This window comes from Mirounga angustirostris, unplaced genomic scaffold (assembly GCF_029215605.1).
Source record: "Mirounga angustirostris isolate CCGP_5_RB_7025 unplaced genomic scaffold, mMirAng1.0.hap1 SCAF_15, whole genome shotgun sequence".
Taxonomy (NCBI): domain Eukaryota; kingdom Metazoa; phylum Chordata; class Mammalia; order Carnivora; family Phocidae; genus Mirounga; species Mirounga angustirostris.
The window spans coordinates 18,147,588-18,175,359 of NW_026991723.1; the positions used below are offsets into that span (position 1 = coordinate 18,147,588).

Consider the following 27,772-nt stretch of genomic DNA (forward strand, 5'->3'; position numbering starts at 1 on the left):
ACCTGGGGCTCAAACTCATGACCGGAGATGAAGAGTTGCATGCTCTACTGACTGAGCCAGCCAGGTGCCTCAGAAAATTACTTTTTAAAATAAAATTAAAGCAGTATGTTCCAAGATTGTCACTCCATGGAGGAGGAATGTCCTTGGGGAAGGGACAAGATTTACCTTCCCCCAGGAATATTTCATTAGTCCCTCTGCCATTGTCACTAGAACGGGCCCACGTCGTGCTGCTTCACCCATAACACTCCGGCACAAGGGTGGGAAGGGGGCTGAAGAGTCCAGAGCAATCTTCCCAGAATTTTCCAAAGCCCTGAAGAGAAAGCTGGGATCTTCACAAAAGAGGCGGGTTAACTTGAAACCAATTTGCTTTCTGTGAAACCAAGGCTAATTTCTGTCCCACTGATAAGATACGGATCTGCGCGTACCTTCCGGGCCCCGCCCCACCCCCCACCGGGGTCTTTAACCTCTTCGAGTCCGAAGCCCCAGAAGATGAACCTCGGAGACTCGGTGGTTCACTTAGCAGCCTGGCCCTGCTCTCCGCGTTCAAGCCTCTCCCCTGAGCAATGACCTTCCGGAAGAATGATGGACACCAGGCAAGCCTTCGGTGGCAGGGAAACCTACCTACTCAGAGGGCCTCCGATTTGCCCTACGACCCCAGCAAGACCTGGTAGGCTGCCAGAAGATCGGGTAACAGATTTCACTTCTGGCAAAAAGAAAAAAAACACTGAGCTCGGTGGATGTCTGCTATTGCTTAATGGATTTTTCGCAGCCCTTCCAGATGCGGTTTTGGGAAACTGAGTTCTTAGTTCCACTTCCACCCTTCACTTACTTCAATACACGTGTGGTGAATGAACACAGGACACGAAGATGAGTAAGAACCTGTTCTGCTCCCCAGGAGGTCGAAGTCCAGTGGGGGTACACACGGTATTCCTCTCGCTACCAAGAACACCGTGTCAACTTTTACAAGTGACAGAGTACGATGTGCTATAAGGTAGGGAAAGAGGTGTTTTCTACTTTGCACGGCACTGTGGATTGTTTCACAATTTCTTAGTTTTTATGTAAAAACACATGAATGCAGTGAGTTTTTAAAAAGGCTCATCAGGAAAAAAGAAACCTGCATGGTCATCTCTAAATTTTACATTATATAAAGAACCTTGGCATTTGCTTTTTTTTTTTTTTTAAATCAGAAAACGCTGTACTTGTCGCCTTTGCTGCCTCCGCGGAGGAGGACAAAGAATATTGAAGAAGACCGCACTTACGCACCCAGCCCTTGTGCAATTTGGGGAACTAAGACCAGGGCGAACCTGAGGAAGCCGGGGAGAGGAAGCGCGCGGACGCCGGCTCTCTGGCCGCAGCGCGGTGAGACCCAGAGGGCGCGCTGTCCCCGGCCAGGAGCCGCGTGCGCGCCCCCCTCACCCCGCCCCGCCCGCAAACCTCCGAGGTGGGCGAGGCGGGGATGCTGGGGGCGGGGCCTCGCGGGGCGGGGCCAGGGGCGAGGCCGCCGGGTAGGAGGCCTGGAGGCGAGAGGCGCGGTCCGCCCGCGCAGCCAGTGCGCGGCGGTTTGGGGTGCCGCGCGGTAGCGCGCCCTTTTGCGCCCCGGCGGCCAGAGGTTTGCTGCAGGTAACCGACTCCTCCACTCCGTCGCACCCGGTCGCAGCAACCCGGATCGCCTGCTACGGCGCCCGGTGGCGGGCGGAGGGATGGGAAGGATGCGAGGGAGGGAGCCGGCTCTCAGCCAGGGCTCCGCTGCCCCCGGGCGGGGTGGGCTCCGCTGCGGTTGAGGAAGCGGAGCCGGGGCCGGAGGGAGCGGACGCGCGGTGGGAGTGAGCCGGGAGCGCGTGTGCGCTCTGGATGCCTTCCCTGGGCCTTACTCCTGGTCCGATCCGTGGAGCCCGGGGCCGGGACTCCGGTGCCCAGTGTCACCTGAACGCCACTTTTTCTGGCTTCTTTCCCCCTGGTCCGGGTAGCGAGTAGGAACTGAGAAATCAGAGGAGTTGGCTGCGGGCGTGGGTAGGCGGAAGAGCGAACACCCGTCCCTTGGGTGCCAGCAGCTCTAACTTCATTTACTCCTCCCGGTAGCCCCGCGAAGAGGCATTATTACCCACATTGTACTGATGAAGAAGCCGACCCCAGGATGAGAAATGACTCGCCTTGGGGCAAGCGACTGGAAGGGGGCTTCGAAGCCCCCCCCCCTTTTCTCCCTCTCCTCCTGCTCCCTCTCTGTCCTTCCCCCGCGGGTGTCGGAAACTCGCGCTGCTGGGTCTGTTAGGAAAACAGGTGATTGTACTCCCTCCTAGGTTACTTTTTTTGTTTTTGTTTTCTTTTCTGTTAGCACCCAGTTTCTGACTCCAATTCTTCCAGTTTTTGGTTATTAGCTTTTTGAAGTGAAAGCCTCCCAGGCTCACAGCTTTGTCTCCTTGCAGCGCTTTCTCTCGATGCCGAGCGAGCCCCAGGCACCCTCGCCGGCCACACACTTCTTTCTCACGGTGGATGAGGTCGCCTGCAGATCCGGGCTGGACCTTATGGGCTGCCCAGGTGGAGGTAAGTTTTGTAGTCACCCGGCAACCCTGGCATCCTTTGCTTGATTCCTTTCTAGAGGGAAGAGAGGCTTCATTTTCCAGCTAGTAAGACAAGAGGCCAACGGGGAAGGATATACGAGGTTCGCAGAAGGCACTGGTTCCTTGAGATGAGAACAGGCGACAAGTTTCTGTGGCCTGAATTTGGCTAGTGGTAGGTGAGGCATTTGGTCGGGGATTTGTCCCCTGCTCTGGGCATTCTGTCCCCCTTTCAGAGCTGTTCTGAAAGGCAGATTTGTTTTATAGAGGGGAGGAGGAGGGGTGAATGGTTTTTAAAGACCAGTGTAAATTACCTGCTAGGAGCCCAGGCAGTTCCAGACAGGCTGCCAGAAGATAGGGTAACAGATTTCACTTCTGGCAAAAAGAAAAAAAAACACTGAGCTCGGTGGATGTCTGCTATTGCTTAATGGATTTTTCGCAGCCCTTCCAGATGCGGTTTTGGGAAACTGAGTTCTTAGAAATGGCTGACTTCGCAATTTTTAAAAACAATGTAATATACTGTAAATTTACTTTTACAAAGTTTTATTGGTAGATGGAAGAAGTTGATTTTTTTTTTTTTTTCTATTTCATGGGGAGGGTTTGAAGGTTGCCCCCAGCTCATCTGCCCTTCCTTCACTGGCCCTGGGGAGGACCTCCTTAGCCTGGGCCCCAAATCTCTAGTGGATTTCATCCTTCACTAATTATAATTCATTACTGTTACTGATTATAAGACTACTTCCAACCACAAGTTGGTTTTTCCATTTGTAACTTAGTTGCTTAACATTAAGAAAAATGTCCTCGAGAATTACCAACAATCTACAAAATCAACTATGTTACAGGGACTGAACAGGTAATGGATGGGGCATTTAAGGGGGGCCTGATTGGGCACAGGTGACCTACGGAGGACCTGCTAAAATGATCTGTGTGGGTATCGGCCATTCCCTCCCCATAACCGTGCAGGGATTCTGACCCAGGGTGTCTAGATCTTTCTCCCCTCCCCCAAAATAGCTGAAAATTTTTCATTTCTTTTACAAAGTAAAACCTGATTTAAATATTGACTCTTTTTTTTCTTTTTTAAAACACAGGAACCAATCCTATTTGGTTCACGCATCATTCATTTTCAGATCTGTCTTAGAAACTCCTATACCTGGTGATTGCATTCTCGAGGGGAATGAAAAATTCTGACCTATGATGTAGATATAATATACTTGTCATGAAGTGAGGTGGTGGGAAGCCGAGATTAATGCTGTTGAAAATGATTTCTTCTGATTCTCAATTCCTGTGTTCTATGAAGGATGCAGTACTTCCACTGCATAGAGGAAAGTAGTCTTTTATGGGCCAACCAAGGAATTGTGTCACTGCAGCTAATGGTCATTCTAATGAAAATATATTCATGGTTCTAGATCAGGATGTGGAATACCTAACTCCCTGACTTAAAAGAGGAGTTCCCCAAATGACTGCTCATATAAATCAGATGTGTTTCTCATGGGGACTATTTGTATTCTTAACCACATGGCTTTGGCACCGGATGCAACGCTTAAGGTTGTCTTGTTTCTTTGTCGCTCATCTGTGGCAGATGCTATGGATGTTGACATTTTGGGCCAGTTAAGCTTTTGTTGTGGAAATTGTCCTGCATTTTGTGGGATGTGTAGCAGCATCCTGGTCCTACCCAGTAAATGCCAGTCGTCCCCTCCCTACAGTTACAACAACCCAGATGTCTCCAGATGTTGCCACACATTCCCTGGAGGACAGTCACCTGGTTGGGGAAAAGAATGAGCCCACACTTAAAATGCTCTGGACGTTTATGAACTAAACTGTAAATACAATTAACTTTTAAACTTCCTGGGGCGCTTGGGTGGCTCAGTCGTTAAGCATCTGCCTTCGGCTCAGGTCATGATCCCAGGGTCCTGGGATCGAGCCCCGCATCGGGCTCCCTGCTCAGCGGAAAGCCTGCTTCTCCTTCTCCCACTCCCCCTGCTTGTGTTCCCTCTCTCGCGCTCTCTCTCTCTCTCTCTGTCAAATAAATAAAATCTTTAAAAAAAAAAAAAAACTTTTAAAATTCTAGTGACTAGAGAAGCTATCTGTAATGTATAAACAAACATCTACATTTTAAAATACTTTTATAATAAAGGTAACTAAATAGTGTTCTTCGTGCACAGCCTCATGTGTCCTGCCAGGATTTTATCTCCAAGGAAATTTCAGGTGTTCGATGTGGTTGTTGAATTTCTAAAGTTTAAAATAGTGGAAGATAAAAAGGAATTCTAGAGTGGTTTTCATTTTTCTCCTTTTATTTTATGTTTTTAAAGATTTATTTATTTTTATTTGAGAGAAAGAGCAAGCTGGGAGAGGGGCAGAGGAAGAGGGAGAAAATATTCAGCAGACTTCCCACTGAGCAAGAAGCCCAACTCAGGGCTGGTCCCCCAAACCTGAAATCATGACCTGAGCCGAAATCAAGAGTCAGATGCTTAACTGACTGTGCCACCCAGGGGCCCCCATTTTTCTCCTTTTAGTTTACTTGATGTCTTTTAATTTAAGATGATAAAATATGAACCATGCTTACTGATTTGTGAAAATTGACACAATCCCTAATAGAACCACAGCAAAAATTCTAAGCAAAAATTTTAACAATGAGACTCAATGTAGATCATGTTCAGAGTAGAATTTAGTTTTAGGAAACATAAAAAGCTTTTACCTAACAGCAATAGCTAAGATAACCATATATTTCTTTAGTCTGAGAAATTCTAATTTTGTGGAAGAGAGCCTTACATAATATAAAATATAATGCATATCAGAAGAAGAAAATGTCCTGAATATATAACCAACCCTCTTTTTAGACCTTAAGTTCAGGAGGTTGAAAACACAGCCCTAGTTATTGAAAGATGCATCCTTAGATAGAGACTGGCTACCCCTTGGATCCCTTCCAGAAATCAAACTAATTTGTAAGACTCAGGATTGGCTATATAATTTGTGGGGCCCCATGTTTAAAAATGATTTAAGAACACCAAGATGGCCAGGTGCCTGGCTGGCTCAGTTGGAAGAGCACATGACTCTTGATCTCAGGGTTGTGAGTTCGAGTTCCACATTAGGTGTAGAGATTACTTAAATACAACTCAAAAGAAAAAAAAAGAATATCAAGATGGCGGCAGACAGATTGAGTATTAAGTGCATCACAGGGCCCCGTGCAGGCATATAGGTCGCATACCCATGAAGCTGACCCTGGCTCTTTGCCCATAGCTCAGAAGAGGATTGCAGTCACTAATGAAAATCCAGAGGCGAGATTACTGGTGCCCCAAAGCACTGAGAGTTTCCGATTCACGGATGTACTAATATTTCCAATCAGGAGTCCACATGTATTTGGTAATTAGTACACTAAATTTACTAAGAAGGGGCACCTGGCTAGCTCAGTCAGAAGAGCATGTGACTCTTGACCCCGGGATCATGAGTAGAAGCCCACGTTGGGTGTGGAGAGTACTAAAAAAATAAAAATAAATAAACTTAATAATAAAAATAAAAATAAATTTACTCCCATGAATAAAAAAGAAGTTACTCCCATGAATACTTTTTCTTTTGCTGAAGAGTTAGCCACATTATGTATGAGGGGCCTGGGTACCTGAGCGACCTGTTTTTTCAGGCATTCATTGAACCACCACTTACTGAGCTGAGCACCCGTGCATGACAAGACATTGTCAGCTCTGACCCTACGCCTGTGAAGGATGGAGGGTCCCTGCCTCGCTGAGCCTTCTAGCCTAGGGCCTAGAGGAGGGGGTGGAGATAAACGAGTACATAGTCCCATAGGCTGTCCCAGTCGTCAGTGGGACTCCAGAAGAGCCCAAGATCCAGAGAGCATTTAATCTGAGGGGAGGGGATTACTCAGGGTAGGTCTCCCTAGAAAGTGGTATTTAAAATAAGGCCTGAAAAATGAATAGAAAGTAGTCAGGTGAATTAGGGGCCTGAGTTCCATGTTAGAAGGGTTGAGACCAAGGCCAGGAATATAGCTTTGGGATGAGGCCTCTCAGGTCATTTTCAGGACTTTGGACTTAGACGGAAAGGTAATGGGAACCTTTTGAAGGACCTTAAATGGTAGATGAGATGAGTGACTAAGTTTGGGTTTTTGAAAAGATCATCATCACTGCTGTGTGGAGAATGGTTTGCAGGGTTAGGGTGGGCTGGTATGTGTGAAGTCTTTGTACAGACTAGGTAAGATGCACTACTTTGTCCCAGCTGGGCCAGACCAAAGGCCTCAGGCCCTCAGCCTGTCGCTTTGCACACATACTCTGCTGAGGGGCAGGATGCGGTATGGGCAGAGTGCAAAGGTTTTTGCTATCACCAGGGCATGGTGCAGTGATGCTGAGTAGAAGCCAGAGGCAGAGGGGTTGGGGGGAGGAGGGAAAGAGAGAGGGTGAGTCTGTAGCTAAAGTCAACATGAAAGTGGTGATTATTTGGATGTGGTTGATGGACAGGGCAATATGGAGGATGTTGTGCAAGTTTCTGGCATAAATAACTGAGTGGGATGGGGTGGTGAGGCCATTTATGGTGTTAGCGAACCCTGGGGTCGGGGAGGGAAGGTGATCCATTGGGATAGGTTTTGCTTGGGAGACACCCAAGTGAAGACCAAGGAATTGGCATCTGGAACTCTTGAAAGTGGTGAGGTGGAAGGAAGTCCATGTTGGGAGCTGTTGCATGTAAATAATCATCACATAACCAAAAGATCATCTGAGGAGGGGTGTGGGGTGAGAAGAGAAGGGGGCTGGCCTGGAGAAAAAGACCACTGTGTTTGGAAGAGGAAGAGCAGCTGGTTCAGGCAACTGAGAAACCAGATAGACATGCAGGATAGGGAGGAAATGTGGGATCTGTGGTTTCCTTTTCTTTCTCTTTTCTCTTACTCTCTCGCTCTCTTTCTCTTTCTTTCGCTCTTTCTCTCCTTTTCCACTTGAGATTGGAGAGACTTGAACAAATTCTAATGCCGCTGCTGAGTTTCTGGTAGAGGGAGAAGTGAAACGTGGGAGTGAGAAATCCATGACTGAGCCTGCTTTGAGGGAAGGTGAAAGAGGTTGGATTCCATTACACAGGTGAGGGGATTGGTCTTCGATGGAAAGAGGGAGGGAGAGGATGGATTAGATGACTCAAAGTTGAGCTCTCTGAAGGTGGAGGCAAAACCATCTGCCGAGTTTGGTGTGTCAGCTACTTGTCAGAAGTCAGCTACTTCGTCAACCAGTATTCTTCAAGCATTTTCTAGTGCCAAACACTGGTAGATTATGAATGATGATGACCCTTATGCTCAGCCCTGATAGAGTAATAAATATATGTTTGGTCTTTGTCTCTGGTTCCTGACACTGAGCTCTGAAGCCCTTGGAATTTCCTGAGGGATTGTGATGATAGGAATGTCTTTTGTTATTCATAGAAGGATCTCTTTTCCACTCCTGTTTATGCTAATGAGGTGCTGAGGTGTGGGGGGTGCCCTAGGTAGCCTCAGGATGGGGAGGTCACCTGAAAGAACCAGTAATTAGAGGGTTGGAGCTTTCAGCCCCACCTACTGTCCTCTGGGAAGGGGGGAGGGGCATGCCTAGAGATTGGGTTGTAAAAACTTGATCAACACTATTTGGAGAGCTTCTGGGTTGACCCCACGGAGGTGCTGGGGAAAATGTTTACACCAAGAACAATCCAAGGTAATTGTGATGTTTTTCACAGTGAGAGGGGGTGACTGCTTTTTAGAAGAATTCATGCTACAGAGACGCATTTTGGAAAGAGCTATTTGGAAATGTTTTCACTGTAATGTAAACGTTGCCAAGAAATATGGTAGATTTGTGACTGATCAAAACTTAAAAAACCGAAAACCTCTAAGAACTTGGAAAAATAGTTGTCTGACAAAATCTTTTATGTGAGGATATCAGTGGGTTTTGAATCCATCTGTTAGATTCATAAAAATGTGACACCTACTGACTAGTTTGCAAGGACAATTGATTGAGAACTACCAGCTGAATCTCACCAAAAAAAGACTTTGTGTAATTGGTGAATGGACTGAAAACGAGGTATCAAGATTTAGGTAGCAGAGCCCAGAGTGTTCTACTGTTTCTCCAGTGGATCCCTGTCACCCCAGACAGCCATTAAAACAAAATGTTAGGATACAGGAAACTTGGAAGCAGCCCTTAACAGGGCTCTAGGACAAGATAATTAACCAAGAGTTTTCAAAAATAAAGCGTATTTAGGGGCACCTGCGTGGCTCGGTTGAGTGTCTAGGGCTCAGGTCATGATCCCAGGGGATCGAACCCCGGAGTCTGGCTCCCTGCTCTCTGCTTCTCCCTCTTCCTCTGCTCCTCCCCCTGCTCATGTTTTCTCTTCCTCTTTCTCAAATGAATGAAGTCTCTTTTTTTAAAAATAAAGCGTATTTAATCTATTGCTTTCGTTACAAATTTAATAACCATTTGTATTTGTACCATAAGTGATTACACTAATAGGCGTTATTTCCTCTTTTCCCCATCTTTTTGTTTTATAATGTGCAAAAGTTATTACATGGAATTTTTAAAGAAATATACATGTCTAGGTGGGACTTACTCAAAGCTTTTACTCTTGGTGTTTGTACTAAAAAATTTACAAGCTTATCATTAAAAACTGAGTCAAAGTGTCCCCCTCCCTGTACAGCAATTTGAGAACTAGATTTCCTTGTAAACTGTAAAACTGCCTCTTCCCCATGATGTGCTCCTATAGTTCATTCCTGGAAAATAAAATTGCTACTAGAGCTTCTACTCTGAAAAGTAACAAATACAGAATGTATGTGTGTTGTTTCTCTTGAAATGTGCACCTTAAACTTCCTTTAAATAATCCACTTTAAAATGCTTTAAAAAGAAAGAAAAAAGAAACTCCTGGGGGTGTTGTGCCCAGTGCTCCGCTCCAGGACAGGTAAATGCTTTTAAGTCATTTCTACATAGGCCTTGTGGTTCTCATTCTTTCCTTCACTAGCCACCTCTGTGCTGTCGACAGAGATCCGCCCCAAGCCATTTTGGATCTTTTGGGGAAGGAGATTGGAGAGGGCTACATTCTCCTCTGCAGGTAAAGGTGAGGGTTAAAAAGCAAGTCTTGAGTCACCTCTGCTCTATCATGGGGCTCTGGCTGCATCCCCCACAAAAAGTTCACTTGGGGTGGCTGTAAGATTCAGCTGATCATGGGTTGGAATCAAGTAATGACGAATTTTCTGGAATCAGTGGCTGGACCCAGGAATGTGCCTAAGGCACCATCCTAGGCTTTTCGACTTGGCCAGCGTGTTTGTCCTTCAGGTATTTGTGCCTGAGAGGCCTGTAGGATGTTTCTGTTCCATCTGGAGCACAGTGATCTCATCTTCGTTTACTCTTTCCCTATGTTATGCTAATCGAAGTCATTCAGTTCACTCAGGAAGATTCATTTCTAACGCTACTGCTAATTAACAAAACACCTAGCTAACAATGAGAATTCCCGAAGCACGTGGTGTCGTAGCTGCCTCTGGAGTGTGGCCATCCCAGGAAGAAGTCCCTGTAAACCTCCCCCGCCCCCACGGGGACCCTCAGCTATGGTTTCTGGCCAGTCTGGCTAGATGCTCTCACCTGTTCCTTTCAGCACTACAGTGGATGCACTGTTCCCCAAATAGTTTTTATCTATATTGACCAAGCCTATAATTTCCCCCAGAAGGCTCAGCAAATAAGCATGTGTGGATTCCTTGAGATCAGGAAGATGCTTTATTTATGATTGTACTTGCCCCCCCCACCCCAAAACCCAGACCCTAGGATTCTGTTCTGTATGATAGCTACTAGGTGTGGAATTAAATTGAGCGAATTTGTTAGTAAACTTGAAATACAGTTTCTGATTGTGGAAGTCTAAGAAAAGTTCCCTCTAGGTATGAACTAAAGATTTGAACATGTCCAGACAAGAGAAAATATAAATCATCGTGAATAAATGGCTAACCTTAATGAAGGGCCCATGTGTCAGATACAGTGTAAGCATATGACAGGTTGGCTCACTTATTCTTTATAAAAACTCTAAGGCACACATGACCCTAATTCAATCAAACTGCCTAAAATTATTATTGTTATTATTATTTACTATTTTTTATTTTTATTTATTTATTTTTTTTAAAGATTTTATTTATTTATTCATGAGAGACAGAGAGAGAGAGAGAGAGAGGCAGAGGGAGAAGCAGGCTCCCAAGGAGCAGGGAGCCCGATGCGGGACTCGATCCCAGGACGCTGGGATCATGACCTGAGCCGAAGGCAGACGCTTAACCATCTGAGCCACCCAGGTGCCCTGTTATTATTATTTACTATTATTTTTACCAGCAAAGAAGCTGAAGCTTGAAGTTAAGGGTGTACCGAAGTCTTGAGTTGGTGGATGATGATGCCCAGTTTTTGAGCTGAGCAGTCTAGTTCCAGAGCTAAAATCATTGCTACTAAGCTCTCCTTCTTGCATGTAAATATACTCAAGAGAAAATATTGAGCCACTGGTAATCAAAGAAATACAAAATGAAACCTCATTGATGTACCATTATACAGTTGTGATGACAAATTAATTATACAGTGGATGAACATGTAGTACATAATTAAGATAACCATATAGTAAATGTAGAAAAAATGGTGCTCAGATACTACTACTGGCAGTATAAGTGAATGTGGTCCATTTGGAAGGCAGTCGAGAACCATAGACATTTATGTGTTTTTTTTTCTAAGATTTTATTTATTTGACAGAGACACAGCAAAAGAGGAAACACAAGCAGGGGGAGTGAGAGAGGGAGAAGCAGGCTTCCTGCTGAGCAGGGAGCCCGATGCGGGGCTTGATCCCAGGACCCTAGGATCATGACCTGAGCCAAAGGCAGATGCTTAATGCCTGAGCCACCCAGGTGCCCTGAAATTTATAAGTTTTGATTCAAGAATCCTACTCCTGGAAATCCTTTATAAAGCCAAGAGAAAACAAATTATGTGTATCTTCAAAAGGGTTCATAGTTCATGTTTACAACAATATAATTTGGAAATATCCTTCATATCCAGCCACAAGACACATACTAACATTGGTAAAAAACAATAAAGACTCTGTGATGTCCATTAATAGAAAAAAACAGAACAGAAAATTGAATCCCAGCTGCTATTACATCTTTGCACAAACGTTAAGTCAGGAACATCCCTGGACAGGCATTAGAAGGGAACTTGAAAATGATGTGTAAGTGGACTAGAACTGTAAGTGGCTTTTTGTTTGTTTGGAAATTATCTTTACAATAATGCTTTGCCAGCATGCTTAATTGGAGCTTATGCTGGAGAACTGGGGCCATTTTATCTCACTTTGCAATTTTAGAAATTCCTGAAGTGAAATTAAAAACATTTCAAAAGTGCTTGAATCAATACCCCACCCCCAAACAAAAAGATGATCACTGAATAGTTTTGGGTATGTCTATGCTCAAATTTTTCTAGTGCACATTGATAGTATGTTTGGAGCCTTGTTTTTTTTTAAAGATTTTATTTATTTATTTGACAGAGAGAGACACAGTGAGAGAGGGAACACAAGCAGGGGGAGTGGGAGAGGGAGAAGCAGGCTTCCCGCGGAGCAGGGAGCCCGATGTGGGATTCCATCCCAGGACCCTGGGATCATGACCTGAGCCGAAGGCAGTCGCTTAGCCAACTGAGCCACCCAGGCACCCTAAGATTTTATTTATTTATTTGACAGAGAGATAGCGAGAGAGGGAACACAAGCAGGGGGAGTGGGAGAGGGAGAAGCAGGCTTCCCGCCGAGCAGGGAGCCCGATGTGGGACTCGATCCCAGGACCCTGGGATCATGACCTGAGCCGAAGGCAGTCGCTTAACCAACTGAGCCACCCAGGCGCCCTAAGATTTTATTTATTTATTTGACAGAGAGAGAGATAGCGAGAGAGGGAACACAAGCAGGGGGAATAGGAGAGGGAGAAGCAGGCTTCCCGCCGAGCAGGAAGCCCGATGCAGGGCTCGATCCCAGGGCCCTGGGATCATGACCTGAGCCGAAGGCAGTCGCTCAACCGACTGAGCCACCCAGGCACCCTGGAGCCTTGTTTTTTAATGGGTTTATTCTCTACAAGCTGGAGTGCAGCTCCTGTGGATGCAGTTTCACCTCAAAAACCGTTTTTGTGTGTCATCACGTAGGGAATTCCTTCATTCTTGGCTTTGGCAGTACTTTGAAATTCAACGTATATACCTAAATGTAATCTAGATACAATGAAAATGTTGGATCAAGTTTGCCACTCAAGTTTATGCATCCGCTTCAAGGGAATGGTTAGGTCTCAGATCACAAATGGTTCCCTGTATCTTAGGACTGAAGCCCTCAGGAGGAGAGTTTGTCATATTGACACCCACAGGAATATTTGGAAGGTTCTGGGGCCCCTTGGAAGGTTTAGGAGGTAAGGCAAGGTATGATTCAAAGCTATTAATAATAACTGGACCCGGTATTCTTGGCCAGAAAGTGAGACTGCTCTGTTCCCTCTACCCTCTGGGGAGTCAACCCTGGGCCGAACCCCCTCCCACCTCTTCCCTGCTGGTAAACAGGAGCAGATGACCCAATTCAAAGCAGCCTAAAGCCCCAGTTTCCTTGACTGTGAAGTGAGAGAGAAAGTAACTACTTCCAGGGTTGCGAGAATTGGAAGCAATGTATGTAAAATGCTTGTTGCGAAGTTCTTGCTAACCCTTCACCTGAACAATCTCCTTAATCCCACAAGAACTTCCATTGTGAAAGCACCATCAATTTTAATAGGTGCTTTTAAGGAAATTAAAAAAAAAACCCACCATAGTAGCGAACACATGGTGCATAAGTGCCTATCAATTTTCAGAAGTGGTTATGTAAGAAAGTCAGTCCTCAGACTTAGGCAAGTACAGCCTGATTAGTATGTTGTCTTGTTGCAGCGGGTCCTCCCCGTCGTCCTCCACTCCAGACAATCAACCTGACCAGGGCTCAGCCTCCCCGTCCCTGTCCTTCATCCGCCCGCTGAGGAGTAGCAGAGTGCTGTATGAGTTGGGAGTTGGGGACCCCTGACCCAAACCCAACTGCCCTTGTGCACAGGTGAGGAGCCCCAAGCGCAGGAAGGTAAGGTCAGTCCTGAAGACAGGAGGAGCACCATCTAGTACGAGGCCGGTGGTTTGGGGTTTCTTGATAGCTACTCGTTCTGTCCGACCTGACACAGGGGGCTCAGAATTCACGGTATGCTCCCCAACACACTGTAATCGGGAGCATTTAAATACTGTACTCTAGTTTCCTTAGCTGGAAAACACTCTGAGCTTGAAGGCACATTTAACCAAAGCAACCACAGTACCGCTGTGCCTTTCTTTGAGGGAAGGGAGGGATTTTGGACAACTCGGACTCTTTGTTTCTCTCTTTCTTCCATTTTTCAAGTTGAATACGCCCGTGGTCGGCCCAGGGAACAGCGTGAGGGGAGGGAGTGGGCAAGGAGCCCGAGACTAGGTCAGATTACCAGGAACTCACCGAGGACGTGCTTTGGAACAGCTTAGACAGGATTATGTGGAATTCAGTGCTGAAATGGGAGATGGTGGTGAGGACACCTGTTCTGTTTATCCAGCAACTGCTGCATACCAGTCTCTCTGCCAGGTGCTTGACAGGTTTTTGAGTCACCCCCATCCCAACGGGGAGCTCCACTTTTCAGATGGGGAAACCAAAGCTCGGAGAGATGAGGAAGCTTGCTGAAATCCTACATTAGAACATGACATAGGATTTATCGTTTCTTCTGTTTGACTTCACTGTTGCTGTGGTTCCCACTAGACGGTGAGGTTTGAGCTCACGGAGGGTGGTTCGGGAAAGGGACCACATTGCAAGAGGTTGAGGCGGATTTTAATATGTTAAAAAGCATTTCTCATTTTTTTTTTTAAAGATTTTATTTATTTATTTGAGACAGAGAGATTGAGAGAGAACACATGAGAGAGAGAAGGGTCAGAGGGAGAAGCAGACTCCCCGCCGAGCAGGGAGCCCGATGCGGGACTCGATCCCGGGACTCCAGGATCATGACCTGAGCCGGAGGCAGTCGCTTAACCAACTGAGCCACCCAGGCACCCTCTCATTCTTGCTCATGGTTAGCTTTATCATTTTTTGCATAATAAAAGAGAAGATGTCCTCTGACCATTATATTTAACCAGCCAAAAATCCAGACACATGCTATGACCTGGAATTTTAGGACTTCCTTTAAAAACAAAAAGGAATCCGGTATTTTGGATTGGAATTTCTGGGACATAGGAAGCATTTAAAGCCTGGAATATTTAAAACTGGGGTTGTTCAGAAAACCCAGGACCTATGGGCTGTGTGATGAGCAGGTGGGACAGAAACCAGGGCCGCTGTTAAACTGTCTCTGCTAAAGAATTGTTCTGGACACGTGGCTTCTGAGCCCTAGTATTCTCATCTTCAAAATTAAGAGCAGACAAAAGAAACTTGAAAGTACCTTTCAAATCTAAAATTTTGTTTCCATAAAACTGTGGTGCACTATTTAGCATTCTAAACCACCTAGTAATAGGTTTTTAAAAAAATGAAAGGAAAAAGTTTATTACTCTTCAAGTCTGGAATTTTGAAGTGAACAATAGATCTTTTATACTCACTTTTGGCCTGCAGTGGTAATGAGGTTGAAGATTTCTTAAAAACAAAACAACCAAACAAACAAAGACAGGGACACCTGGGTGGCTCAGTCAGTTAAGCAACTGCCTTCAGCTCGGGTCATGATCCCGGGGTCCTGGGATCGAGGCCCGCATCGGGCTCCCTGCTCAGCAGAGAGCCTGCTTCTCCCTCTCCCTCTGCTGCTCTCCCCCTCCTTGTGCTCTCTCTCTCTCTGTCAAATAAATAAAATCTATAAAATAAAAAACAAAAAAACTGTGTGTGTGTGTGTATGCGCGAAGTAGATATATTTCATTCAAGTCTACAAAGGTCTGCCTCTACAAATGAACTCTATTGCCCTAGAGGACAGGTTTTTCCCACTTCAAGGTTTCCATTGCTCGTGCATTAACAAAACGGGAGATAACACGAAACCTACATAGGCAGTAAGAAACTAGTCTTTGAGAGGGAGGCAGACAGATGATCTTTGTTCTTCATGTCCAAAATTTCATGACACTAAGCTCAAAAAAGGCCCCTTTTTGCATGTTCAGACAACCTGGTTCACTCCTCCCAATGCTCTTGTAATAAATACCCTTTAATGTCTGTCTTCTCTTAATTTCAAAAGCCTCTTCTAAGTAACATTTTCTACCGGTAGTCACCCACTCTGAAGGTCTAGTCTAGTTGTAAGCCAGGTGCATCTTTTTAAAAAATCATAATAAAGAGGTTTTAAAAAAACTCTTGAGGTTAAAACTATGTAAAACTCAGTGGCACTAAGTACATCCATCTCCACTATCCATTTCCAGAACTTCTCATCATCCCAAACAAACTCTGTACCCAATAAACTGTAACTTCTCCCCCTGCACACATACTGCCCCCAGCCCCTAATAACCTCTGGTGTACTTTCCATCTCTTATGAATTTGATGACTCTAGGTACCGCATTTAAGTGGAATCATGCGATATTTGTGTTTTTGTGACTGACTGACTTCATGTAGCACGTCTTTAGGGCTCATCTGTGTTGTAGCTTGCGGCAGAATGTCATTCCTTTTCAAGGCTGAGTAATATTCCTCTGTATGTATACCCCATGTTTATCATTTGCTTTTCCTGACTACTAATATAATGCCTTAATTCTGGTACTTTTGTGCAATTATGGGCATTCTTTTGGCTTTCAAGGGAGTGTATAAAACTTGTAAATCCATATGTATTCTTTTTTTTAAAAGATTTTATTTATTTTAGAGAGAGTGTAAGAGAGTGTGAGTGAAGGGAGGGAGAGGGAGGTAACCCCCAGCAGTCTCCATGCTGAGCACAGAGCCCGACTCGGGGCTTTATTGCAGGACCCTGAGATCATGACCTGAGCCGGAACCAAGAATCAGCCGCTTAACTGACTGAGCCACCCAGGCACCCCCATATGCATTTCTAGCCCTGAATTATAAATTTGAAGAGGATTCAAGATATCAAGAAAGCATAGGTACTAACGGGTGGGATCAGTGGGACATTTTTTTGCTGTGGAAAACACAATTTTTGGTCTGAAGGGCACATAATTCTGGAATCCTGTTTGAGTGACCAGCTATATTCCTACATTTCCTCATTTCCATGTCTGCCTTGTACTGAGCACGTGTTTTCAGCCCTCTACTCCCTTGGTCACACCATCTGGCTTTAGTTGTAATATCTTATTTCATGTGGAAAGCCCCCTTTCCAAAGAGGGCACGGGAAACTAGGGTCCAGTGCCGGTCCTAGAAGGTTTTCCCTGTCGCCCCTGTTTCCGTGGCTGGAGCCCAAGGGAACTCTGGAATGAACTCTGGGACACAGTGACCTAAACTGTGGAGCTCGGTGTTTTTAATCACGGTCCTAAGTTTTGGGGACTCCAAGCGCTTTTCCTGGCCAGTCTGGAGGAGCAGACACTGTTGGGGGGGCTCTCAGGAGCTTGTGTTAGGTGACACCTCAGAAAATCTTGGCACCTTGCTGCAGTGAGTCACAGATAGCAGGCGGGCGACCGACCAGGTTCCCCCAGATGAGGGGAGGCCATGGAGACACACAGGTGGTAAACGGTAGGAAGTCGCCTTGAGATCTCATCCACTTCCTTTTCCCTCCCTCGGCTGCTTCAGGGTGCTTTGGGGTCCCGATCCCCTGAGATGCTTGGGCAGCTTTAGCATCAATCGCAGTGGTGGGTATTCTGCTCCGGGCACAGCAGCCTCTGGGTCACAGAATAATAGTCCTTGGGAGTCTGTGAACTTGAGTCACAGAGGAGCCCTGACTTAGCCGTCTGGCTGTTCAGTTACGCTTGCCTGTGTGTGTGTGCGCATGTATTTTTTTTTTTTTAAGATTATATTTATTTATTTGACAGAGAGAGAGAGCACAAGCAGGGGGAGCCACAAAGGGAGAGGGAGAAGCAGGCTCCCCGCTGAGCAGAGAGCCCAATGCGGGGCTCGATCCCATTGACCTGAGCCAAAGGCAGACGCTTAACGACTGAGCCACCCAGGTGCCCCTGTATTTATTTTTTTTTTAAAGAAAAAAATATTTCCACCATTAAAAATGAAACAATAGGCACTAGGGAGAGAGAATTAGTCCCATGTATAATAGTTTTGTTTGGACTTAAGCCAGAATGACTGCGGTGGAAATGGTTGAGGAGAAAAGAGTTTACCCCTTTGAAGTCCACCCTTTCATTCTTACAGTTGATTCACCTGTCTGCTCTAACCTTCCCCAAGGTTAATGAAGCTAACCAGTGCAGGGCCCTTTTTATCTTGCCCCTTGTCTGGGAGTCTTGAGAGTAATTAGAGGCTGAACAGGAAAATCCTGATTGTTCTTAGGGGTATGTACGTTATATGCAAATTTATGTAAATAGGGTAAATCCTAGTTTGAGGTCTAAATATTTTATGTCCTATTAATTTATAATAAAATATGTCTTAATCCCTTCTCCCTCCCTCTTCCTGCTTTGCCTTCTTAAAAATTATTATTAAAAAAGGAATTTAGGGCACCTGGTTGGCTCAGTTGGTTAAGCAACTGCCTTCGGCTCAGGTCATGATCCTGGAGTCCCTGGATCGAGTCCCGCGTCGGGCTGCCTGCTCGGCGGGGAGTCTGCTTCTCCCTCTCCAGCTCCTCCCTCTTGTGCTCTCTCTCTCTGACTCTCTCTCTCAAATAAATAAATAAAATCTTAAAAAAAAAAAAAAGGAATTTAGGAAAATACAGCCTGAGCCACAGGTAGCTCGTTTCTTTAATCTTTTTTCATTTTCTTCTCTTTGTAGTGATACTTCTCTAAATTCACTGAAACTAGTGTGTGATTGGGATGAATGTCATCTTTTGGCATCGGTTTATTTAAAATACTGAGGCTCGTGCTAGTTCTATCTAGGTCTTAGTTATTATATCGCAAGGTCCTCTGTGTCCTGACATATTCCAAACTGCAATCTAGATTCGATAATCTAGGGTTTTAGACTTCCTTAAACAGATCGCCTCATGTATTTATCCTTGTGAAAACAGTCCCCTACTTCTGTCCCATCCTTACCATGGTGAGCGGTTGAAGACGAGAGGTGGTGGATTAAATTAGGCAGAGGCCTTAACTTGGAGCAGTAACGTACTTTAGAGCCTCTCCCATGGGCAGTTACGTGATGCTGGGCAAAGCACACAACCCATTTCTTTCAACAACCATCTCTCCCATTGCTCTGTCCTCCTAATAAGGTGTCGGTGAATCTTGTTGGGAAAATCGTGCTTTTAAGACCAGTGCTCTTCAGAGCTAAGCCACAGAGCACAGTGATGGCTTTTTTCATCATTGCATGTCTCTGATTTCTTTGGAGGCAATGACTGTCACCCCAGCCCGCCCTCATCTGCTTTGTTTTCAATGTAGTTATAAATTCACCACCCAAACTGCCAGTTTTTTAAATCAGTTTTCAGTATGCTTATTCCCATCATTTATCCCATCAGTTTCATCTTGAAGACATCTCTCCTGGGGCCTTTTTTTTTAAAAAATATTTTATTTATTTATTTGCTTGTTTATTTATTTATTTTAGAGAGAGGGCGAGAACGCATGCCCCCAGGCTCACGCATGCAAGACGGGGGAGGGGCAGAGGGCGAGGGAAAGAATCTCCTGCAGACTCCTTGCTAAGCACGGAGCCTGACTCGGGGCTTGACCTCACAGCCCTGAGATCGTGACCTGAACTGAAATCAAGAGTCAGTCACTTCACCCACTGACCCGACAGAGCCACCCTCTCCTGGGGCCTTCTCATCCGCCCCAGCCTGCTACGGTTACCTGTTGGCCTGTGATATAGTCTGGGATGTTCCTTTACCATCATCCTGGGATGTGCCTTTTCTGATTGTTATGTTTTCCCCTTTCTTAGCTTATACTTCAGTTGTTTTTTGTTGTTGTTTTTTTTAAGTAAATTCTGCCCCCATACTTTAGTTTTGATGGAGTTCATCCTCTAGTAGCTTCCTGAGGTAAAGTGCACAAAGGTAAATATTTTGAGACTTTACCTGTCTTAAGATGTAAAATGTTTTTATTTTACCCTTAATTGACTTAGCAATTCATGTGGTTCAAAGAATTCTCTGGAATTCAGTTTCCTTTAGCATTGTTAATGCTGCTGTTGCCATTATCTTCATTATCTGCCTTCTGTGGATGGTTTCTGTGAAATGTGAAGACCCTGTGCTTCTGAATCCTGTCTGTGGGGCTTATTTTTACCCCTCTGGAGATCTATGGGATACTCTCTTAACCAGTATTCCAATATTTCATGATTCAGGAATGTGTCTTGCTGTGGATCTGTTTTCACCCATTGTATTGATATTCCAAGGAGTGTCGACCTGGAAACTATTCCTTCTTTGTGATACATTTTTCCCCCCTCCAATTTCCCCATCAGTTGGTTTGCCTGTTTGCCTAACTAACTCCCTGAGAGTTTTCCTCAGCTTTCTTTTCCAACACTGCCATTGAGTTTTGTAGTTTTTCCTATCATGTCGTTAATTTTTAATAGCTTTTTTTATTTGCTAAATGTTCTGTTTCAGATTAGTTGGAGTCCCTGCTGTGAGGCAGACCTCCCCAAATGTAGTAACATGAACATTTCCATTTTATTTTTTGCTCCCACATTCTGTGGGTCAGGAATTCAGAGAAGACTTGAGTGACTATCGGCTGGAGTCATCTGGTGACTTCTTCAATTACATGTCTGGCACCTGGGCTGGGATGAATGAAGGCTGGATTCATCTGGGACTGTTGACTTGGGTATCTTGGACTCTCTGCGTGGCTTATTACATCATGGAAGCTGGTTCCGAAAGGAAGCCTCTGGAGAGCAAATTTTCTAAGACAACCAGTTGGAAGCTGCTTAGTTTTCCATGACCCAGTCTTGGTGGCCACATCGCGTCACTTCAGCCGATCTCTACTGGTCAGTGTAGTCATAAGGTTGTCCAAATTCAAGGGGAAAGAAATTTTGACTATTTTTTTATTCGTGAATGGCAAGGTCACATTGCAAAAGAGCATATGGGATGGGAGTATTGTCTTGCCTATTTTTTGGGCCCTATAATCTTACTGATTGGTTGAATGCAATATTTTTTCTTCTCTCTCTGAGGTTATTATAATTAGTTTTCTTCTCCCTGTACACAATCTGTTTCTTTGAACATTTGGGGAAATTTCTAATTTAAGCAATGTATTTAAGTGTTGGCCTGGTTGATTCTCTAGTAAATAAACTCCTGCATTGGCTTGGCTGTCGAAGTTCTGGGAGCTCATAGCTGCAAATAGGGAAGGAGACCTCAATACCTATTGTCTCTGGGTTCACTCGGTTCCACTGTTTCCTGGTTGGAAACCCTGCTTTCCATTGTGCCTGGTGTGCCCCAGCCTTCAGAGACTAAATCTTGGGTCATGGCCAGTTTTCAGGGTAGAGACCCAACTGCTTTTAAAAAAGCTGCCGGTCAATAACGTTTTGTTTTTGTTTCAGACACTCTCATCCCTCCTCTGGAATCTGTGCTACCATTTCCCTGAACCTTTTGAAGATCCTGTAGCAAAAATAGAGCTGGTTTTTTCTTTCCCTGCTGTCAGTCTGGGATTCTTGGGTCTGCTTAATCAGTTACCTTTCGTCTGTCTGCTTTTCAAATATTACTTGCTGCTTCTTCTCTCACTCTACCTGAGGACATTTTGTCTGTCCGCCCACTCCAGTGAGTACTCAGCTGCACCTTAGTCCTGACCAGTTGGAATTGCTCATTTTATGTTGGAACACTTCTAGAGACTGTATTGTTACCTTATGTGTGTTCCATGCTTTTCTTCTTGTCCCCTTCCTTGACTCCTCCTTAGTACCAGAATTAGAAAAGATCAGAGTTTACTTTCAGTTTTTATAGAACTTAGTATTCTTGTGCTTCTTAGTTTTAATTTCAAAAAGCCACGTATTAAGAATGTCCTTTAAGTCTTGGCTTTCCCTGTTTTCTTCACGTGGTAGAATTATTTTCTTCTTCCGTTTCTCCTTAAGTTGGGTTTTTCTACTTAAAAATATTCATGGTGGGGTCCACATGAAAGTCTTCTCTTTCAAGAAAGGCATCAGTGTTCAAGGGAGGGACTTTCTCTAGGATACTTGCTAAGACAGTTGCCCAGTCCTGTGGTACATTCTGGGCAGGGAAGGCTTGGCGGTGTGTTTGGGTCACATAGCAAAATGGCAGATTATGTGTAAATGGACTAAGACTTCCAATCACAAGGCAAGGATTGGCAGAATCGATTTTTAAAAAGTGATCCAACTATAGGATATCTACAAGAGAAATGGTTTAGATTTAGAGACACAGTTAGATTGCAGTAAAAGAATGCAAATAGATATGCCATGCAAACAAATACCCAAAAAGAGCTAGAGTAACTATACTAAGAGCTAACAAAATAGACTTTAAGGCAAAAATTATTAGAGACAAAGACATTTCATAAGGAATGGCAAAAAGGAATCAGAAGACTTGAACTCCACTATAAACCAGCTAGGCTAGTGGACATCTGTAGAACACTCCACCCAACATCAACAAAATACACATTCTTCTCAAGAACACATAGAACATTCTCCACGATAGGCCATATCTTAGACCATTAAACAAACCTAGGAGTGTGATTGCCGTGTTGAGAGGATAGCCTCTGTTTAGCTTTGTAAGAAACTGCCACACCGCCAAAGCGATTCTACCATTTTGCGTACTTGGAGCTCATCGCTCCTCTTGGATGTGTAGATTAATTCTTTAAAATCAAACGTGGGGAGATTTGCAGCATTATTCAGATATTTTTTTCTACCTCCCATGCTCATGTATACAGCCCTCTCCCCGCTTCCTTTCCTTCTGTAAATTCTATTATACATCTGTTGATAATACTTAATGGTATCTCACATGTCTCTGGGGCTCTGTTCATTTTTCTTAGTTTTCGTTTTCTTTTTCTTTTTGTTCCTTAAACTGGATACTCTCACTTGACCTGTCCTCAATTCTACTGATTCTTTCTTCTGTCAGTTTAAACCTACTGTTGAGCCCCTCTAGATAATTTTTCAGTTCACTTTATTGTACTTTCAATTCCAGATTTCTGTTGGGTTTTTTTCTTTATCATTTTCTGTCTCTTTATTGAAATTCTCAATGTGGTTAAATATGATTCTTATACTTTCAGTTCTTCAGTTCTTTGAAAATATTTATAATAGCTGACTTAAAGTCTTGGTTAAGTCCAATGCCTGGGCTTCCTCAGGGACAGTTTTTATTGACGGCTTTTTTCCTTATACGGGCCAGACTTTTGTGTTACTTGACATATTCTATAATTTTTTGTTGTCAAAGGGACATTTTAGGTGCATATGGGTGGTTCAGTCAGTTAGGCATCTGGCTCTTGATTTCAGCTCAGGGCCATGAGATCGAGCCCTGCACTGGGTTCCATGCCGAGCGTGGAGCTTGCTTGAGAATCTCTCTCTCCCTCTCTCTTTGCCCTTCCCCTACACCCCCACCCCCCCTCTCTCGCACGTGCTCTCTCTAAAAAAAAAGAAAGAAAAGGGAGATTTTATAATATGTCAACTGGAAGTCAGACCTTTGCTCCTACCCTGCCGGGGGTTTGGTGGTGTTGCTCTTTGTTTAGTGATTTTTCCAGGTTAATTTTCAAAAGTTTATTTTCTTCGCAGTGTGAGGCCACTTAAGTCCCTGTTCAGTTAGCTTGGAGATCAGATCACTTAATGATTGGACAGAGATTTCTTCAAATGTCTGAACCAGTAAGGAGTAGGAGCTGCCTAGTGGCATCATTTTGTTTATGATGATCTGATGTTTAAATGGTTGCCATGCTGAACTATTTTTGCAGAATCTCCCCACGTTTCTTGCTAATACAGGTTTGGAGTTGGGTGGTAGACAAGATAGTTGGAAGAAGATGAGATAAGCAGCTAACTCAACTGCAAGATTGTTTTAATGGGCCAGTGAGCACCAGGAATCTTCACAGTGGGGATAGAATATATTCGATTTTCCAGTAGTACTGGACCATTACATGGTTCCTTGGCACCCACTCTGGGACATGTTGCTAGAGTTTTCTTTGGAAAAGCTTGACCCAAATTGTAAATATTTTCAAACCTTTAACAATACACAACCAGCATTAGAAAAACAAGTTAAGATTGGAGAGAAGGAAATTTTAAAAGCAAGAAATGAACCAGCCATAATTTTGAGGAAAAAAAAGTGAATACCTAGGATTAGTTCACCAGCATGCTTTCTGAGTGTGTGTATACTTAATGGGCATTACATCCCTTCACACATTTCCCTTTTCATTTCACAGATTTTTTTAAAAGCCTCATGGGACAGCACTGTTGCTGAATGCCTGGTACATATAAGAAACTTGACTGCATGAAAGGCATTTTCCAAACACAGTATGTTACCTGGAATCCAAGAACTAAATGAGCCAGACTTTCTTTAAGTCTAAATGGTAAAAAAAAAAATCTAAGTACTTTTCATAACATTATTCTATACTAATAATGTCCAATTATTTATTTGTATTTGCATTATTAATATTCACAATTTATTTCCTAACTAAATATTTAAAAGTTCTAGTGCTAATCCTTCCTGGTATTAAAAACCAGTTTCAAATCTCTATAAATCTGATATGGAGATGATCAATGGTATTTGGCTTTATTTGTTAGAACAGTAACACTTAGGGGTGCCTGGCTAACTCAGTAGAGCATAGGACTCTTGATCTTAGGGTTGTAAGTTTGAGCCCCAAGTTGGATATAGAGATTAAAATAAAGTCTTAAAAAAAAAAAAAAAAGAACAGTAGCACTTATTAGTTATAGAACCAATTGCCAAGTTATAAAATTGATTTTTGACAACAAAATATATTTTGTAATATTTGTAAACATAATAAAAATGGGTCAGGTTCCTCATTTGAATATAGACAACAGGTGTGTCATACATTATAATTTGTATACAACTGTTGTTTCTCACAAGCATTAATTATTATAACCTGTAAAAGCAGTGTAGGAAATGCAAGGCTATGTCTCTATTTTGGACTGTGTATGTCTTCTCTTCCTGGGGTACCTGGTATGGAACTGAACTAAGAGAGATTCAAAACAGACCCAAATCTGGCCTGGTTTCAGCTGGGTCTTCCTGGTTTAGTTTGAAAATTCACTTGACTTGCTTTTCCTTCAGAGATTCTTAGAAGTCACAGCTATTTTTGAATTTCTCCTTAAGAGCACCTCCAGTCCTAAGTTGGTGAAGTGCAAAATGAAGCTGCTTGCTTCAAATATTTGGGGCTGCTGATGCCAACTGATGGACATTAATGGATGCATCAGGAGGAACCCAGATTAGTAATGATTTCAAGGCAAAGGGTGCTCCTTAGAACTGGCACAGGAGGAAAAACTTATCTCACCAACTGTGGAGAGTTAATTGTAGCCTAGGTCTTCAACTGTGATTTGTACCTCAATTTTCCTGAGAGGTAACTTCCTAAGAGGTATAATGTAGGATATTTTAGCACATCCTTGTATTTTTTTTCTTTGCTTTTTTAGATATTATTTTTAAACAATCTCCATACTCAACGTAGGGCTCAAACTCACAACCTGAAGATCAGGGGTCATATGCTCCACCGACTGAGCCAGCCAGGAGTCCCCCCTTTTATTCTTTTTTAAGAATCTGGCATTAATATTACAGACTGTGGGTTTCCTCTAACACTACCCTTTTCTGCTGATTGACCAATTTTGTTCTGTTTTGAACATCTGACCTCATAACAAAGAGGATGGTTTTTAAACCTGAGATGTCGTAAAAAGACTGTATTTATATACATTCCTTCTATTTTTCTTTTAGTGCTGTTCTCCATGTGAACTGACAACTCTCAGGGCCACGACGGTAGAGAAACCATGACTGCTTGAAGCCTGGAAGACTGCCCTTAATTAAGGAAAATCCCTGATTGTTGTTTGAAATGCTGAGAAAGTTGCTGCGGAGGAGACTTTTCTCTTATCCCACTAAATACTTCTTCCTCCTTCTTGTTTTTTCCCTAGTCACCTTCTCTGTTTTAAGAATTCATCAAAAGCCCGAATTTATAAGTGTTGGACATTTGGAGCTGGTTGGAGAGAATCCTAGTAGTAATATTAATTGTACCAAAGTTTTACGGGGGGATGTAGATGAAATCCAAAAGGTACAGCTTGAAATTCTCACAGTGAAATTTAGGCAGCGCCCTCGGTGGACAACCAATGACTATATAAACATGACCAGAGATTGTAATTCTTTCATCAAGAGGCGGAAATATATCATGCAACCCCTTAGTAAAGAAGAGGAAGAGTTTCCCATAGCATATTCTATAGTGGTTCATCACAAAATTGAAATGCTTGACAGGCTCCTGAGAGCCATCTATATGCCTCAGAATTTCTACTGCATTCACGTGGACAGAAAGTCAGAGGATTCCTTTTTGGCCGCGGTGATTGGCATTGCGTCCTGCTTCAGTAATGTCTTTGTGGCCAGTCAGCTGGAGAGTGTGGTGTATGCCTCGTGGAGTCGGGTTCAGGCCGACCTCAACTGCATGCAAGACCTCTACAGGATGAGTGCAGACTGGAAGTACTTGATAAATCTTTGCGGTATGGATTTTCCCATTAAAACCAACCTGGAAATTGTCCGGAAGCTCAAGTCGCTAATGGGTGAAAACAACCTAGAAACTGAGAGAATGCCATCCAATAAAAAAGAAAGGTGGAAAAAGCATTATACAGTTGTTAATGGGAAGCTGACAAACACGGGGACTGACAAAATGCACCCTCCTCTCGAAACGCCTCTGTTTTCAGGCAGTGCCTATTTTGTGGTCAGTAGGATGTACGTGGGGTATGTGCTAGAGAATGAAAAAATCCAAAAGTTTATGGAGTGGGCTAAAGATACATACAGCCCGGATGAGTATCTCTGGGCCACTATTCAGAGGATCCCTGATGTCCCAGGCTCACTGTCCTTAAGCCAGAAGTATGACATGTCTGACATGCATGCAATTGCAAGGTTTGTCAAATGGCAGTATTTCGAAGGGGATGTTTCCAAGGGTGCCCCCTACCCACCCTGCAGTGGGGTCCATGTGCGTTCTGTGTGCGTGTTCGGAGCAGGGGACTTGAACTGGATGCTACGCAAGCACCACTTGTTTGCCAACAAGTTTGACACAGACATTGACCTCTTTGCCATCCAGTGTTTGGATGAGCATCTGAGACATAAAGCCCTGGAGACATTAAAACATTGATGGTTCATTTTAGTCAACTTTAGAAATGAGAAGACGTGTGCATGAGATGCACCCTACCTGATTCTTCTGCCTGGTAATAAACAGAGAAACTATAGGGGGTGCTCTTTGGGTTAGGGACCTCCTTGAAGCTGTGTGATTTCTGCCCAGCACCATGGATTAGAAAGGTTATAGCATTAAATGTTGACCTAGAGTTAGCTTGGGGTCAGGGTAGGTTGGGAGGCACTGTGGCCCACGTAGCTGGGGATGCAGCTGAATGCAAAAACCAGCCTGTTAAAAGAACTCAGGGACTTAACAAAATGACCAAGATTTCATCTGTGCCAAAATTACTTTGAGAGCTTTACTTATGACAATTTTCTTGATTTGAATAAATTTATAGCAACAACCAGTTGTAAGGATATAATTTATCTTGCAGGTTTTATGTGGTGAAATAGAAATTTGACTTTAAATGGTGCTTGTAAATAATTTACTTTCTGCTGTAACATTGTGTTGGTAGCATGTCGGTATGTGTCATCTCAGGGAACTTGAAAAAATGGGCTTGACTGAACGTGAATATTTCTAATTTTTGCTTCTAACAATGTCTATATGTTTTTAAAAACAAAAGAAGAAGTGCAATGTCTAGCTTTGTTGATTCTATGAATCATCTTAGCTTATTAGAAAAGATACCTTAAGTTATTTAAAAAGTTAAGAGATCTTTGTTTATTATTATAGTCTCTACAGAGAAACTCAATTTTCCAAATACTTGTCTCGACTCACCCCTGCCCCTGTCTCCTCAGACCCTGCTATCAAGCTACAGAAAAACTTGTTTTCATAGTGTCTCAGTTCCCTTCACGTGATCCAAGACAGAAAGGGAGTAGTGTGTATGGGGAGTGGGGATCTAAGACAGAAAGGGTGTAGTAGGTATGGGGAGTAGGAGAAGAGGCAGCCATATTTGGGCAGTTTCTGAGGCCTATGATGAATGTTCTAGCAGTCATTCATCTTAACTATAGCCAGATAGTAAGGCTATTGCTCTTGGGATCCGCTTAGGTC

General features: G+C 43.8%; 1 protein-coding gene across 4 annotated transcripts; it reads left to right on the plus strand.

Moving 5' to 3' along the window:
• The first annotated feature begins 1,483 nt into the window (after positions 1–1,483).
• On the plus strand, positions 1,484–27,327 carry GCNT1 (glucosaminyl (N-acetyl) transferase 1). 4 transcript variants are annotated; one of them, XM_064578932.1, is made up of 6 exons: positions 1,484–1,620; positions 2,424–2,541; positions 13,436–13,592; positions 20,195–20,474; positions 23,828–23,974; positions 25,345–27,327. In XM_064578932.1, the coding sequence occupies exon 6, from the start codon at positions 25,460–25,462 to the stop codon at positions 26,744–26,746; it is 1,287 nt and encodes a 428-aa protein (XP_064435002.1). In that variant the 5' UTR covers positions 1,484–1,620; positions 2,424–2,541; positions 13,436–13,592; positions 20,195–20,474; positions 23,828–23,974; positions 25,345–25,459; the 3' UTR covers positions 26,747–27,327. The 4 variants fall into 4 exon arrangements, with proteins under 4 accessions (XP_064435002.1, XP_064435003.1, XP_045738230.1 ...); XM_064578933.1 differs by lacking the exon at positions 20,195–20,474; XM_045882274.3 differs by lacking the exon at positions 13,436–13,592.
• The last annotated feature ends 445 nt before the right edge of the window (positions 27,328–27,772 follow it).

Bases quoted from the DNA above. Each gene is read 5' to 3' on its own strand.
- GCNT1 (XM_064578932.1), top strand. From the start codon at position 25,460: ATGCTGAGAAAGTTGCTGCGGAGGAGACTTTTCTCTTATCCCACTAAA.